The sequence below is a fragment of the Coloeus monedula genome (assembly GCF_965178545.1).
Source record: "Coloeus monedula genome assembly, chromosome: 6".
In the NCBI taxonomy this organism is placed as follows: Eukaryota; Metazoa; Chordata; class Aves; order Passeriformes; family Corvidae; genus Coloeus; species Coloeus monedula.
This window is the reverse complement of record NC_138786.1, coordinates 23835849-23848001: the sequence shown is the minus strand read 5'-3', so window position 1 is coordinate 23848001 and position 12153 is coordinate 23835849. Positions and strand designations below refer to the sequence as shown.

General features: G+C 44.1%; 1 protein-coding gene across 3 annotated transcripts in view; it reads right to left on the bottom strand.

The window, feature by feature from the left end:
- The window catches only part of TSPAN18 (tetraspanin 18), a 119862-nt gene that overhangs the window by 16394 nt on the left and 91315 nt on the right, over positions 1–12153 (bottom strand). For all 3 annotated transcript variants that reach the window (XM_082283173.1, XM_082283175.1, XM_082283174.1), the window contains exons 3-5: positions 9001–9090; positions 3212–3303; positions 2256–2450 (exon numbers count right to left, since the gene is read on the bottom strand). In XM_082283173.1, the coding sequence (XP_082139299.1) occupies positions 2256–2450; positions 3212–3274 (258 nt within the window). In that variant the 5' untranslated portion in view covers positions 3275–3303; positions 9001–9090. The remainder of the gene's footprint in view (positions 1–2255; positions 2451–3211; positions 3304–9000; positions 9091–12153) is intronic.

The window sequence follows — 12153 nt, the reverse complement described above, 5'->3', positions numbered from 1 at the left end:
GTGTTGTTTTGCAGTCAGAGGACCTTTAGGACAAGTTATTCAATGTCTTATTTGCAGGCCACTGTTTGTTCCTTTTTTTTGTGAGCCAGGTCCAAATGTCAGGAAATCTAGAAATACTTCACAGCCTTGTGCTTAATGCAACATGCTAGGTTCCACAGTGATGGGGTTACTGTTTACCAAGAGACAAGCAGCTTAATGAAAAATAAAAGTCCTTGCAAACACTGAAACCAGAACCTAGAGAACATGCATCTTTCTTGTCCCTCCTAGCTTCTGTTTACATTTGGACTAAAAGCTTCAGTCATACATTATGCATCACTGTGAAATCTCACTCAAGCATCTCTCTGGCTCATCAATTCTTTAACAACTTTGTAAGTGGACTTGATTTGATCTAGCAATTTCTCCCCAGGTACCACCCCCACAAAGGCTTACACTCTCTGTTTTGCAAGTGTTCCCAGTCTCTCTGCCATACAGTCATGAATCTTTTGCCTATTCAATGTCTAAAACTTACTCCTATCAGACTTCGGGTTTCACAGATGTTTTAAGATCAGCTGATTTTAACATCAGCTGGTGTGGCCCCGAAAAAGAATTTAGCAACATGTTTCTTCTCCCTTGGTGTATCAGCACAGGTCCTCATCCAAGTGCTTCACACTGCTTCATGTGAGATGGCTGGCTGTTTAGCAGAGTTGGTGTTGATACCAAAAGCCCTTGAAGACCTGGCTGATCAAAATGGAACAATAATTCCTTATCCAGTAATTACTTTTAGAGTTTCTCCTAGTCTAGGGTATTACTTCCAGCCCACATTTTTCTCACATTTCATTCAAAATAAAATAATAATAAAGGTAAATAAATAAAGCAGCAAGGCTCAGAACTATCTCTAGGAGTAAGAAGAGTAATAACCACAAAATTGAGTGTGCTGGAGTATAACTAAAACACATGGATAAACATTCAAACCTGTAACTGATGTTAAATCAGGAAAGAACATGGCCCAGAGCTCCCTTTCTCCGGCCAAGTCACCAGTCTGTATGAAGCAGACATGATTCAGACTGAAAATATTACTCTCCCATTCACTTACAACAACATTTCTCATCAGATTTCACTTTTAGTTTCTTAATCTGACAGGGACAGGCTCTGAAGTAACCTCAGGCTCACTGGGCCTGATCCTTTTCATTTTATTAGGTTCCTCTGGGCAGATCTCCATGGACTTCACAGGTGACACAATTGTTTTTCTGATTTACTTCTGAGATGAATCACTAGAAATCAAACCCACAGCAGCTTCCCCTAAAGGGCTCTCATTTGCAGGCTATGACCTCAAGGCATATGGGAGCCAAGGGCCAGAGAGAATTTATCCCAGTGAAGCCATGCTCATCTCTAGAAAAACATGGGTTTGCATTCAAGAAAAAAGGCTTTCCTGTCCTGTTTAGAGACAAGCCTTTTTTGAACCATGAAGCAGCTGTGCAGGATGCAATCCTAACAAAATACAGTAAGACCGAGATTTTAAAAAAAGGAAAAAAAAAACCAAAACAACAAAACCAAACCAAAACCCACAACAATCCCAAAGTGCCACCAGACCCATTGGGAGAAACAAATGGTCACATTTCACAAAAATGAAAGAAAAAGAAAACTAATGGTCTGTGTCTTTCAATACATAACTGGCAATGCCTTCCAGTAGGAGATAATGGCCAGAAATCCTGCAGTATCAGAACTTGGGAGGAGTGGGGGGGCAAGGGCAAAAGTGACTTACTTTAACTCTTTGTATGAGCTAAAGTAAGTGGTATTGATGACCAGCATGGGCTGAAATTTAATCCTGTCATTCAGGGGAAAATTTGTCCAAAGGTAACAGATCTGGTTCATTTCAGGAGCAGAGTAGGCTGTATCAGGAAGTGACCAGCTATTGAGAACCCCTGAGGAATGAATCTACAAGTGGAACAGTGGGTTTTGAGTACCCAAGAAAGGACCGATTCTGGTCACTTTATAAATGTAGAAAAAGCCCAAACAACCAAATGGGGTCAATTAGAATGAAAGCTTAAAAAAGTTAAAATACACTCCCAGACTGGGCTCAAATCCATATAGGTGAAAAAGCAAATTATCTGTATTTCTAGCAGTGTGCAAAAGTATCCTAAGCCTACTTATTATCTAAAGGAATAATGGCTACAACAACAGGCACCCATTCCTGCACTTATCACAACATCATCTATCCAGTCACCACTACTCTTGGGAAGCACCAGGGGGCTAACAGAAATTGCAAGGACACTTACAAAGAGCAGGAGGCATTTGTTCTCACGGATAGCACCACAGCAGCCGAGGAAGCCCAGCAGGAAGAGCATTGCCCCCATGGCCAGCATGATGTACGCTCCTGTGAAGAGCAGGGGGTTGGCAGCCACTATCTCTCGAAAACCTGTGGGATCCACAATGACCCAGATTCCCAGTCCCAGCAGGCATGCTCCTCCCAACTGTCACAGCACAAGGAAAGGAGAGAGAGGGAGATAGGTCAACATAAAACAACTTGCAGAAAAATGGGATTCATTGCTATCTTTTGATCAAAGGTGTTAATTTGGAGAATTTGTGTTTCTTCAAGGCATATGTTCCCTGCTGTGCAGGTGACTTCTGACATGCTGCTCTTAGTATCTCTTGCTCAATAAATGAATCATTTGCAGCAAAAGCACCTTTCTTTCTTGGCACATCACTCTGCCAACTGTTTACTCTCCCTACTGCAGAGAGACAGTCTTGATCTGCTGCCACATCTGTAGAGGACAGCCCGGTGAAGGGGCTCGCATGAACCATACCTGCCACAGAGGCCAGGGTGGCTGGGCACTCCCATCCTTCCTTTCAAAAACGAGAACAACTAAGAATGACTCCACATGTGGCAGGAAAATTACTACTTCTGAGTGAAAACCTCAGCAGGGCACCTAGGACTAGAAAACAATTTCTTCTGCCATTCAAGGATAAACCATGTGCACCATTAGTTACAGCTTTCCCTGTGGTTTCCCCTGTCAAGGACAGCAATAACTCAGACAACAGTGACCACTGTGCTGCCTTGCTGAATGTCTGAGCATCTTTGGATGCTGCAAAACACTCAGTGATTGCTAGTGCAAAGCAGAGGGGATATTCTGTATCGTGGCAACTTTGCCACACTGTAGTCTATCCTGCTGGGGAACAGCAGGCTGCGGGAAACAGGGGGATCCAGAAAAGAAAGTTAATTCCAAATACTTACAAATATAAAGAAATTGAAAAGAAACATAAGGTATTTCATGCAGCTCAGACAGTCTCCCTCCATGGTCTTCAGGGTCCTCTGTCCAATTCCTCCTGCAAAACAACAGCACTTTCTTAGCATACCCATTTTTATTGGAATGACACAATCCTATCTCCAATCTATTTGTATTTCCCCCAAGGCCCAGTGGAGTCCATTATGCAAAAGAGCTCTTGCCTTATCCGAACAGGCAACACAGTGCAGGCTAGTAAGAGATAATGACTGCTTCTAGGTCCCTTTGCTTTCTTTAAGGTTTGAAGGCAAACACAAAAGTAAAGGGGAAGGTTGCAGGAGAGGAAATGTCTAGCTTTGCTTGCAGAGTGAGATACTGGGGAAAAGATATCCCTCTGCACATGAAGAATTTTTTTTTCCCCACTCCTTAAAGCTTGTCAAGTCTAAGAATCACTGAATGTACCTGTCTATTTCGCACTGAGAAAAGGTCATATTGAAACAGGAGCCAGAACAAGCTGTACCCAGTTAGAAGACGCACAACAAGTGTCTGGGACAGCTATCTTCATACAAGCTTCCTCTACAGAATGAATGCCACACAAACATGGACAACAGCTTCAGGGAAACTTGAAGACATTTGGCCTTGGAATGACAGCAGTGCGTGGACATGGCAGGGCCCAAGGAGGCTGTCCTCACATGGTTACTCAGCCTGGGGCACAACACCTGCTTGCCATCAGTGTGAGATTTTCCTGTGCCAATGAAGTCCTGCTGCTCTATGTCCCACCCTGCACAGGTCTTTTGCAAGAGGAACCCATGGATCAGCATTGGAAAGCTTTTGAGGCCAGGAAAAATTGCTAAGGAGTCTTAACCAGTTCTGAAACTCAATGTTTGATTTAGACAACTGCTTGGGGAATGCTTGCATTGGAACGCCAGCAATAAATCCTGACCAGGTGAGTCTACAGTGGAGGAAGGTTCCTGCTTGCTGTTTAATGAAGTGTCTATGTTTCCTAATATGCCATTATATCACCAAGTACCCTAGAGGGACTGACGAATAAATACATGAAATAGTAAAACTTTCACTGAAACAGAAAACAATGCAGTCATGGCACAGTGCATAGATGTATCTGTACATTTGCAAACACTGAGGCACAGGTTTGCTTGGCTCCACAGATAAGCCTTCCCAAAGCCCCCATGCTTCTTAATGCATCTCAGTCCCTTTCTCCACTGCAAATGCTATTCTCTAAACAGACTTGCATTTAATGATATGCTATGTTAGCTAAGTCCATTTAATTCACTTAAAAGAAAAAACTGAAATTATCCGAGATTTTCACCAGGCCAGAAATAAAATTGCCTTTCACTCCATTGTTTCTGTTAAACCACAAAATCTGTGAGTGCTGTAGAGCCTCATGAGGTGCTTTCCCCTGCGACCATAGGAACTACTCTGCTTTAGCCAAAGAGCTGAGAAAACCCATGGCAGGCAGTGCTCCCAGCACGGGGCTGCCTGAGGTAAGAACCAGATTTTTTGTTACACAGTGTGTGTTTGGTGCAATGCTTTCACTTGATTTAAAATCAAATCAATTCCTTCTTAGTGACAAGACAGGCTGAGACACAAATGGTGTGACACAGAAGCTCATGTGGACATGCAGTTGCTTTTCCTCTGCATCTGCCTGTACCTGGGGCAGGATAGCAGCGTGCCTCTGCTGGCTGGTACTGCCCAGGGAACCCCTTTTGCTAGAGAAATCCTGAGAAGATCCACCTTGCTTCTGGAGAAACACAAACCTGAATCTAAACCTGAGAACGAGGGCAATATTTTTTCTTTATAAAGTTTATTTTCTTATACCTATGATACATAACTGTTCTGCCCAGAGAGATTCAAAGACAAGACTGTGACTGCACAGAGCTCTGATGTGGGCCTGCAAGAAATGCCCACAGCTTCCTGACACTGTTTAAAGCCATATTTGCAAGTCTCGTGAAGAAAAGAGTTCTTAAAGTCCAGAAGGGTAAGGAGCTGGGCAGGGAATTCTTCAGTTTCATGGGAAAGGTGAGCCTTCAGTTCCACTAACACATGAGTTGGGCACTAGAGAGGGATATGAAAATACAGACAGATCAGTGGGATACTGGGATTTCAAGAGTCCCACAATTAGTGTCACCTAGGTGTTCCCATCACCACACTAAAAATTCACGCTCCAATGAAACAAAGGATGGCTAAATCTTAGTATATTAGCTGAAGTCTTAAAGTTATCTCAGAAATTTCAAACTCCTGATGCCTTGAGCACCCACCTGTGTGATCCATATTACAGCAGCCTTTGTCAAAATAAAAAGAACAAAACCCGAGAGTTTAGCCTTATTGTGCCACTATACATCATTCACACACCCCACTACAGTCACCCACACGAAAGACAATGCCTGTGGTCCAAGAAGCAGCAGTTCCTAAGCCTATCACTGTCTTGCTGCTTTATAGGGTTGATAAATCACGTTCCTGCCTTACTTTCCTTTCCATGTCTGGGACTGCTCCCTCTGTAAGGCAAGCAAGCTTCCTTGGAACTGCTCCGATTTACATGAGCTGAGTACAGGTCTACTTTTACTTTCAAAGACAAACATAGGCTATGATCTTTGCATTGCTCGTGCCTGCCCATCCACTCAGTTTGTTAAAATGTCTTCTAGACATAAGCAGGGAAGGGAGATTGTAAATCCATTGAGCAATAAGGTCCTGAAAACTTCACTGTCCCAAAGAATCAGTCAGTCACAATAACCTGGGAGTAGCACGAACACAGGCACACTCAGCTTTAGGGCTCCCTTCTGCTTTGCTGGGGCACAAAATTGTCCCCAGGAGTGGTACTGGGCTCGGATTTGTAATTTCTAAACCCATCACACTTCACACAGCAAAGCAACAACTAAGTGCAACCCTACTCATTGCACTGTGCTTCAGCTCAAGACCACACCCGCTGGGGCTTTCAGATTCCAAAATTCTTCCGCTCAGGATGTGCAAATGGAACTCGGTGGCAATAATGTGAGGTCTGAGCTGGTAAAGCCAAGAACAAAGCATATCAGAGTTTTCACATCAGAAGAACTCAATGCAAGCTTCCAGAAAATACCAACCCGCTGACCTGATCTGAGAAACAGGAGCTCTGAGCAACTGTTGCACTGCTGGAACTTAGAACTTGGAGAGACCCACACATACCAGCACAACACACAGGTTTCTGCTGGGTACCCAGCTTTCCAAACAGCACAGGCAAGGCCATCCTTTGGATCCTGTGACTGCACTGATTCAAACAGGGCAAGTCAACCAAAAGCATGATCTGATCTCTTATGAGGCACTTAAAACCGTTTGGTGTCAGAGCTTGGGCACTCTAGCATATCTTACCATCTAGCTCATATCTGCGGCGTGCTCCAGACTTTGAAGAGTATGTAAATAATGCTATTTACAAACAATGCAAGCAAAATGCAGATAATATGAGTTACAAATAACGTAATTATGAATGCATTTGTGCCAACTACTGCCTTGCTAATTAGCTGAAGGTTCCTGGAGTCCCTGATGACAGGCTTCATGGCTAAAATAACTGACATTAGGAGACAATCCTGACCCACAGAGATGGGCTTTCCTTCTACTTTTCTTTTTAAGCCATACACACAAAAAGCAAATCATCTGAGTTACTCCTACTACACACTGATACTAGTGTGATAAAAACTGAATGCATATGCCTTAATCTACCTTTTAAAAATATCTTCACTCCCCTCCTCCAGGCCCCAAATCTGTGAGAGATTAAATTCTTCTCTGCAGGAGACATTTAATGCTAAGCTAACATTAACAGTCAGAACTGCAGAAGACAGCGGCTGACAGATGCTCTCCCTGGCTTGTCCCATCTCAGACCTGTGAGACATATGAGATGCATTTGTTTTTGTCTGAAATGTAGCTATAAATGTTCAGCTTTTACTTAAGCACATTATTCTACATTTCTCTCTCCCCTATATCCCCCATGAATTTTATCTTGCAAAGTGATGGGGAGGCTAAAAGTCCCCAGCAGCGTAGCCAGGAAACACAGCCCAGCTGCTGTAATCAGTTAGGAATAAAGTCTACTTTTTTAAGGCAATGCATTTTTTTGTTCTCCAGCCACTTCCTTCCGTCATTTGCTTTGCATGCCTTGCAGCTGCCTTGAACTTCACATTTCTAAAGGCAGCTGCTCAACCACACCCCTCAAAAAAGCTTCCAATTTTCTCTTTGCTGCCACTGACATTTCCCTCAACCACCGTTTCGCTTTAACACTGGATTGAAACCCACAGAATCAACTGTGGTTGTTCCTTTAGCTTTGCTTTGAAGATGGAATCACTGAAAAACTTAGGTTGGACAGGATCTCTGGATGTCTCTTAGTACAAGCATCCACTGCCCCCAACCTGGGCCAATTCCAAATCTGATCCAACTTCGAAGTTAGAGCACCCTGCTTAGAGTTACATTAGTTAAGTTTTGAATATCTCCAAGGGCTGAGATTCCCCAGTCTCCCTGGACACCTCTTCCAGTGTTTGATGATTTTCCTTGGTGAAAAGATTTTTCACAACAGCTGCCCAAGGTGTGTCCGAGTTACCTGGTGGCAAATGGAACAAGAGCATCTCATGGACGTGCTAGCCTATCAGAACTGTCAGGAGCACCTTATCTTCACCAGTCTCAACCCTCACATCTTCCATATCTTATCACTACTACCCTCTACTGAAAACAAGTGTGTGAACCATTTTCCTTGCCCATCCCTAACATGTCACTGCAGACAATTCGTGTTTCAGCACATAAATTCAGACAGATTGCCCAACTGCTCATCACAGTCTTCCCATCTCAAATATATGATAGAAAACTCAGAATAACTGAGATTGAGAGAGATGTCTACAGGTCCTCTTGCCCAACCCTCATGCAGATCACTTTTTCAGTCACTGCCCTTCTATCATATGATCCGTGTATAACTTCTTTCAGCATAAATATCTCTTTGCTGTCAACATGCATGAAGAACTTGTCCACTGAACTGATGCTGAACTGTTGCTTCCTGTAAAACCTAAAAACGAGTTCTGCAGTACTTCCTACAATATATTAGCCTGTGGTTTGAGGAGCAAATGATGTCAACTCACACTTACTTTCATAATCATGCACGATGTACCAAGTAAAAGCAGAAGATGTGTTTGAAGTTCTCCAGAACCAATGCCAGGCAGCCTTTAAAGGCATTAAAAAATAAGGACTAAATTCTCTTTCAAGTAAACGTATTGATTTCTAGTGGCTCTCCCAGATACGATGTCACTGGAAATATCCCTGAAGCTCTAAGCCGTACCAGTGGCAAAGGATCACCACCACTTGGTATTGCTCCATGGTGTCCTCTCCCCAGCAGTGTGGCAGGCCACCCTTTGGCTTGCAGGTGTGGAGACTTGGCTCAGCATGCTTGTCTTCCTTCCCAAGTACATCTCCCGTAAGAGGATTTCTGTGTTCACTGTCTGCAAGCAGTACTCAACTTTAAACCAAAGTGGTGGGATCTCCTAAGAGAACATATCTAACAGGAAGGGCCTTCCAGAAAATCCTCTCAGAGTATTATTTTCACACCGTCTGCTCCTCTAGATACAACAGAGATTTAGGGCAGTTTCATAAGGAGTTTCATAAGGAAGGATGACTTTCTGCAGTACCTTGCTGGTGATACGGTGGCAGATGAGCTGTGTTTTTCTTACCCCCTCCAGCACACCATAGCTTAACCTTTAGGGCACCCTTAACCTGCCCTGACAGAGATACAGAGAAAGTACCTGGCATACAGAAAGAGCAAGCCATGAACAGCACTCACCTTTGCTAATCTTGGGACTTGAAGCGCAGTGTCTCTTCCGGTGTCTAACTGTCTGGGTGTCCCATGTACCTCCTTCTATCCAAGCTTGTCCTGCAAGAGAAAAATACACAATTACTGAAGAAGTCAATAAAATGCAATCATGTTAAATACACAGTTTATTAAAACACACCATCCTGATGAATATGCTCAGCCTAATTGCCACCTTAATTTAGTGTACATTAGCATTAATGAAGAGCTTTTAATACCCAGCAAGGGATTTGATTCCTCAGAATCTCTTTAACAATCTTTGGGGTGTTTTAAATGCCCACAGACCACACGTAAATCTATAGTCCCATTACACATGCACTTCATATCACAAGTGGACTAGATTAATACCAGCTGCACCTTCAGTATTTTATAGGAGGTTTAGACAAACTTTAATCTGCTGTGACTTTACAGCCCATTTACTGGGAAAATGGAAAAGGCAGGAAGGAAGATGGAATCCACCTTTGGGAAGCCCAGCCATTAGGAGCAGCAGCGTGAAATGTTGGGTGTTATCCCTCATTCTTCCAGCCAGCTGTCATGCCAACTTGAGCAAACTATTTCCTTTGCCTCATTGTCACTGCCTGGGAAGCAATGGCAGAGAGGAGCAGCAAAGCCACAGCCCTGTCCACCCAAAAGCATTAGATATAATGGTGCAGGCAGAGGGACTCAGGTGCCCACTGCCACTGCCCTCAAGCTAACAATCACAATTTTCTCAGTACGTTTTAATTTCTGCCCACACAATGCTAATGACAGCCTTTGACTAGGCAAAGGAGAGGTGAGACTACAGACTAAGGTGCAAGGCACACAGGTTTGACTCTTGCTTTCTCAGGGCACCCTCTCCTAGATTGCTTTTCCCACCTATCTGACACAGCCCCTGTATTGCAGGGCTGTGGGGAAGCGGTGGTCTTTAACTCTTCAAAGAGCACCCCATGCCATAAGACCACAATACTCACACAGGGCTCAGCACTGTAACTCACTCACTTGTGCTTCACAAATGGTTTTGGCATACTCACAGCTTTGCTGGAGCTGCTGCTTCCCTGTGAGGCACCCGATAAGTCACCTGGGTCTCTCCCTGCTCTCTCACTGCCAGCATTCCATCATGATTTCTGGAGTGGGTGCATTTAACGTGTTGCCCACAAACATTTGTAAATGCGCCTTTGAAAACTGCCTCCCATTAAGACTTCTGTGAGTAAAAGTCTATCGTTTGTTGTTGGCAGGAAGTGAACAAGGAGTTTCAAGGTGGCTGAAACTATTACAATATAAAACATAAATGAATATTCATAGACCTTTTGTTTTGCATGAATCCTTCACGTTTAATGTCCTTCCTCTGTCACTGAAAACCTACATCTCTAGATGAAGAGCAGGGATGGCTTCCCCTTTGAAATCCAGAGGGTACAAACATCTCTTGGCAATCCACCTGTCTGTGCTGTGAAGTGCTGGAGGCAGGAGCTGGGCAGTGGCTGAACTGCCCTACATTGCAATGCTGGGGTCAAGGGCTGCCCCGGATCAGTACAGCTTTTCCACCAGTGTCAAAGTTCAGAGGGTGCTGTGTGACTGACTGGGAGATGGCTGCAGCAGGTTCAGCACATCTGAAGAGGGCTTTGGAGAGTGTACAGCTAGGACAAGGGACAGTGCCTCGCAGCAGAGAGCCCCTGTTTGGCACTCAGAGCCCAGTGCCCACGCTGACCTTTATAGCTATTTCTTTGGTGTGTAGGGACACTTCATCCTGTGTTTTGCATGTGTGATTAAGAGACAATTTCTTCAGCTGTCCTGTCCTGTAATGCCAAGAGAAGATGGCTCTAACTTTAAAGCAGAGATGACACTGTGCTATACAAACCTATCATTAAGAAAATAACCAGAATAATAGGATTCCTGCTCCTACTGTGTCTGAATATAATTACATCCCTACAAGCCCTCAGAGGTCTGCCTGGGAGAGGAATTTTATTTTTTATCCATCATAAGTCACAATATTTTAAAGAAATTGCAGCACCCCAGAGAAGAAGAGTTTAAATGCTTCAGTAGGTACCAGCAGGTAGCGTGTCAGAAGGGATGAAAGACTGCATTTGGTGCCAAACAGCAGCAATGTTCCACCTTACTCTGTGGCCTTAAAGGGGAGGAAGTCCCTGCCAAACAGATTCTCTTTTGTTAATAGCTACGATTTTGTCATTAGGGAGAATTGCACAAAGTGCAAACCCACCATGCCTAATTGTGACTCCAGCAAGCTGATGCCTTTAATTACAGTCACTGAGGAAACACAGTAGGAGCTGGAGCAACAGCTGAGGCCAAGCCTCATCCTTGGGCTGGCCAGCTGTGGCTTGTACATTGTCCACAGCCACCACATCAACTCTCCTTGGCTTTGGCTTCTCTTCACATTCATATTGCAGCCCTTTGAGGAGCAGGCTTTGATGAAGGAAAAGCATCTAAACATGATCCTCCTGCTGGTATCATGCTGCAAGAAAGACAGCTGGAGCTCCAGAGCAAAGAGGGATGGAGCAGAGAGAGTCTGATACAGACAAGAGGCAGCAACTGAAACAAGAAATGAGTGGAGTGTGCAGGATGGAGAAGCAAGGCCTGTCTTTGTGAGAAATCTAGCCTCCTGCATGTTGACTAGATCAGGAGGGGTCACCAGATGAACCCCTTGCAAGTGTCCCACTTCGCAAGGGCTTCTAAGTACTGCCAGCCCCCTGTGCTCACCACATTTGCAGGGTTGAGAGACACTTAAATACATGCCAGCCCATATATTCAAAGGAGAAGCTGAAGACAGAAGTCGTGTCCTGCTGGATCTCTACATCAGGTCAGTGTTTTCATGGTGAAGGGTGAGGAGAAACATCTCTGTGGAAGCAGGATCAGAATAATTTCATTTCCTTGCAATGGCATCAGAAAAAATGTGAAACGCTTTTTGCTTTAGAACTGGACCTTGGCACAAGGTCAGCCCCCTGTGTGTTATCCTGTAACTATTGCTCCTACATAAATAACTAATTGTTCTGGAATTTCATAGCACTTGCACAGCAGAATCGTTGCTATGACACAACTACATTACCACACGTAAATCCAATTAGATCTCGAAGTGCACTGTGTAACTGTAATCGGCCCCTGTGGAGCAGCCATGAGACCTGCACAAGGCCATGC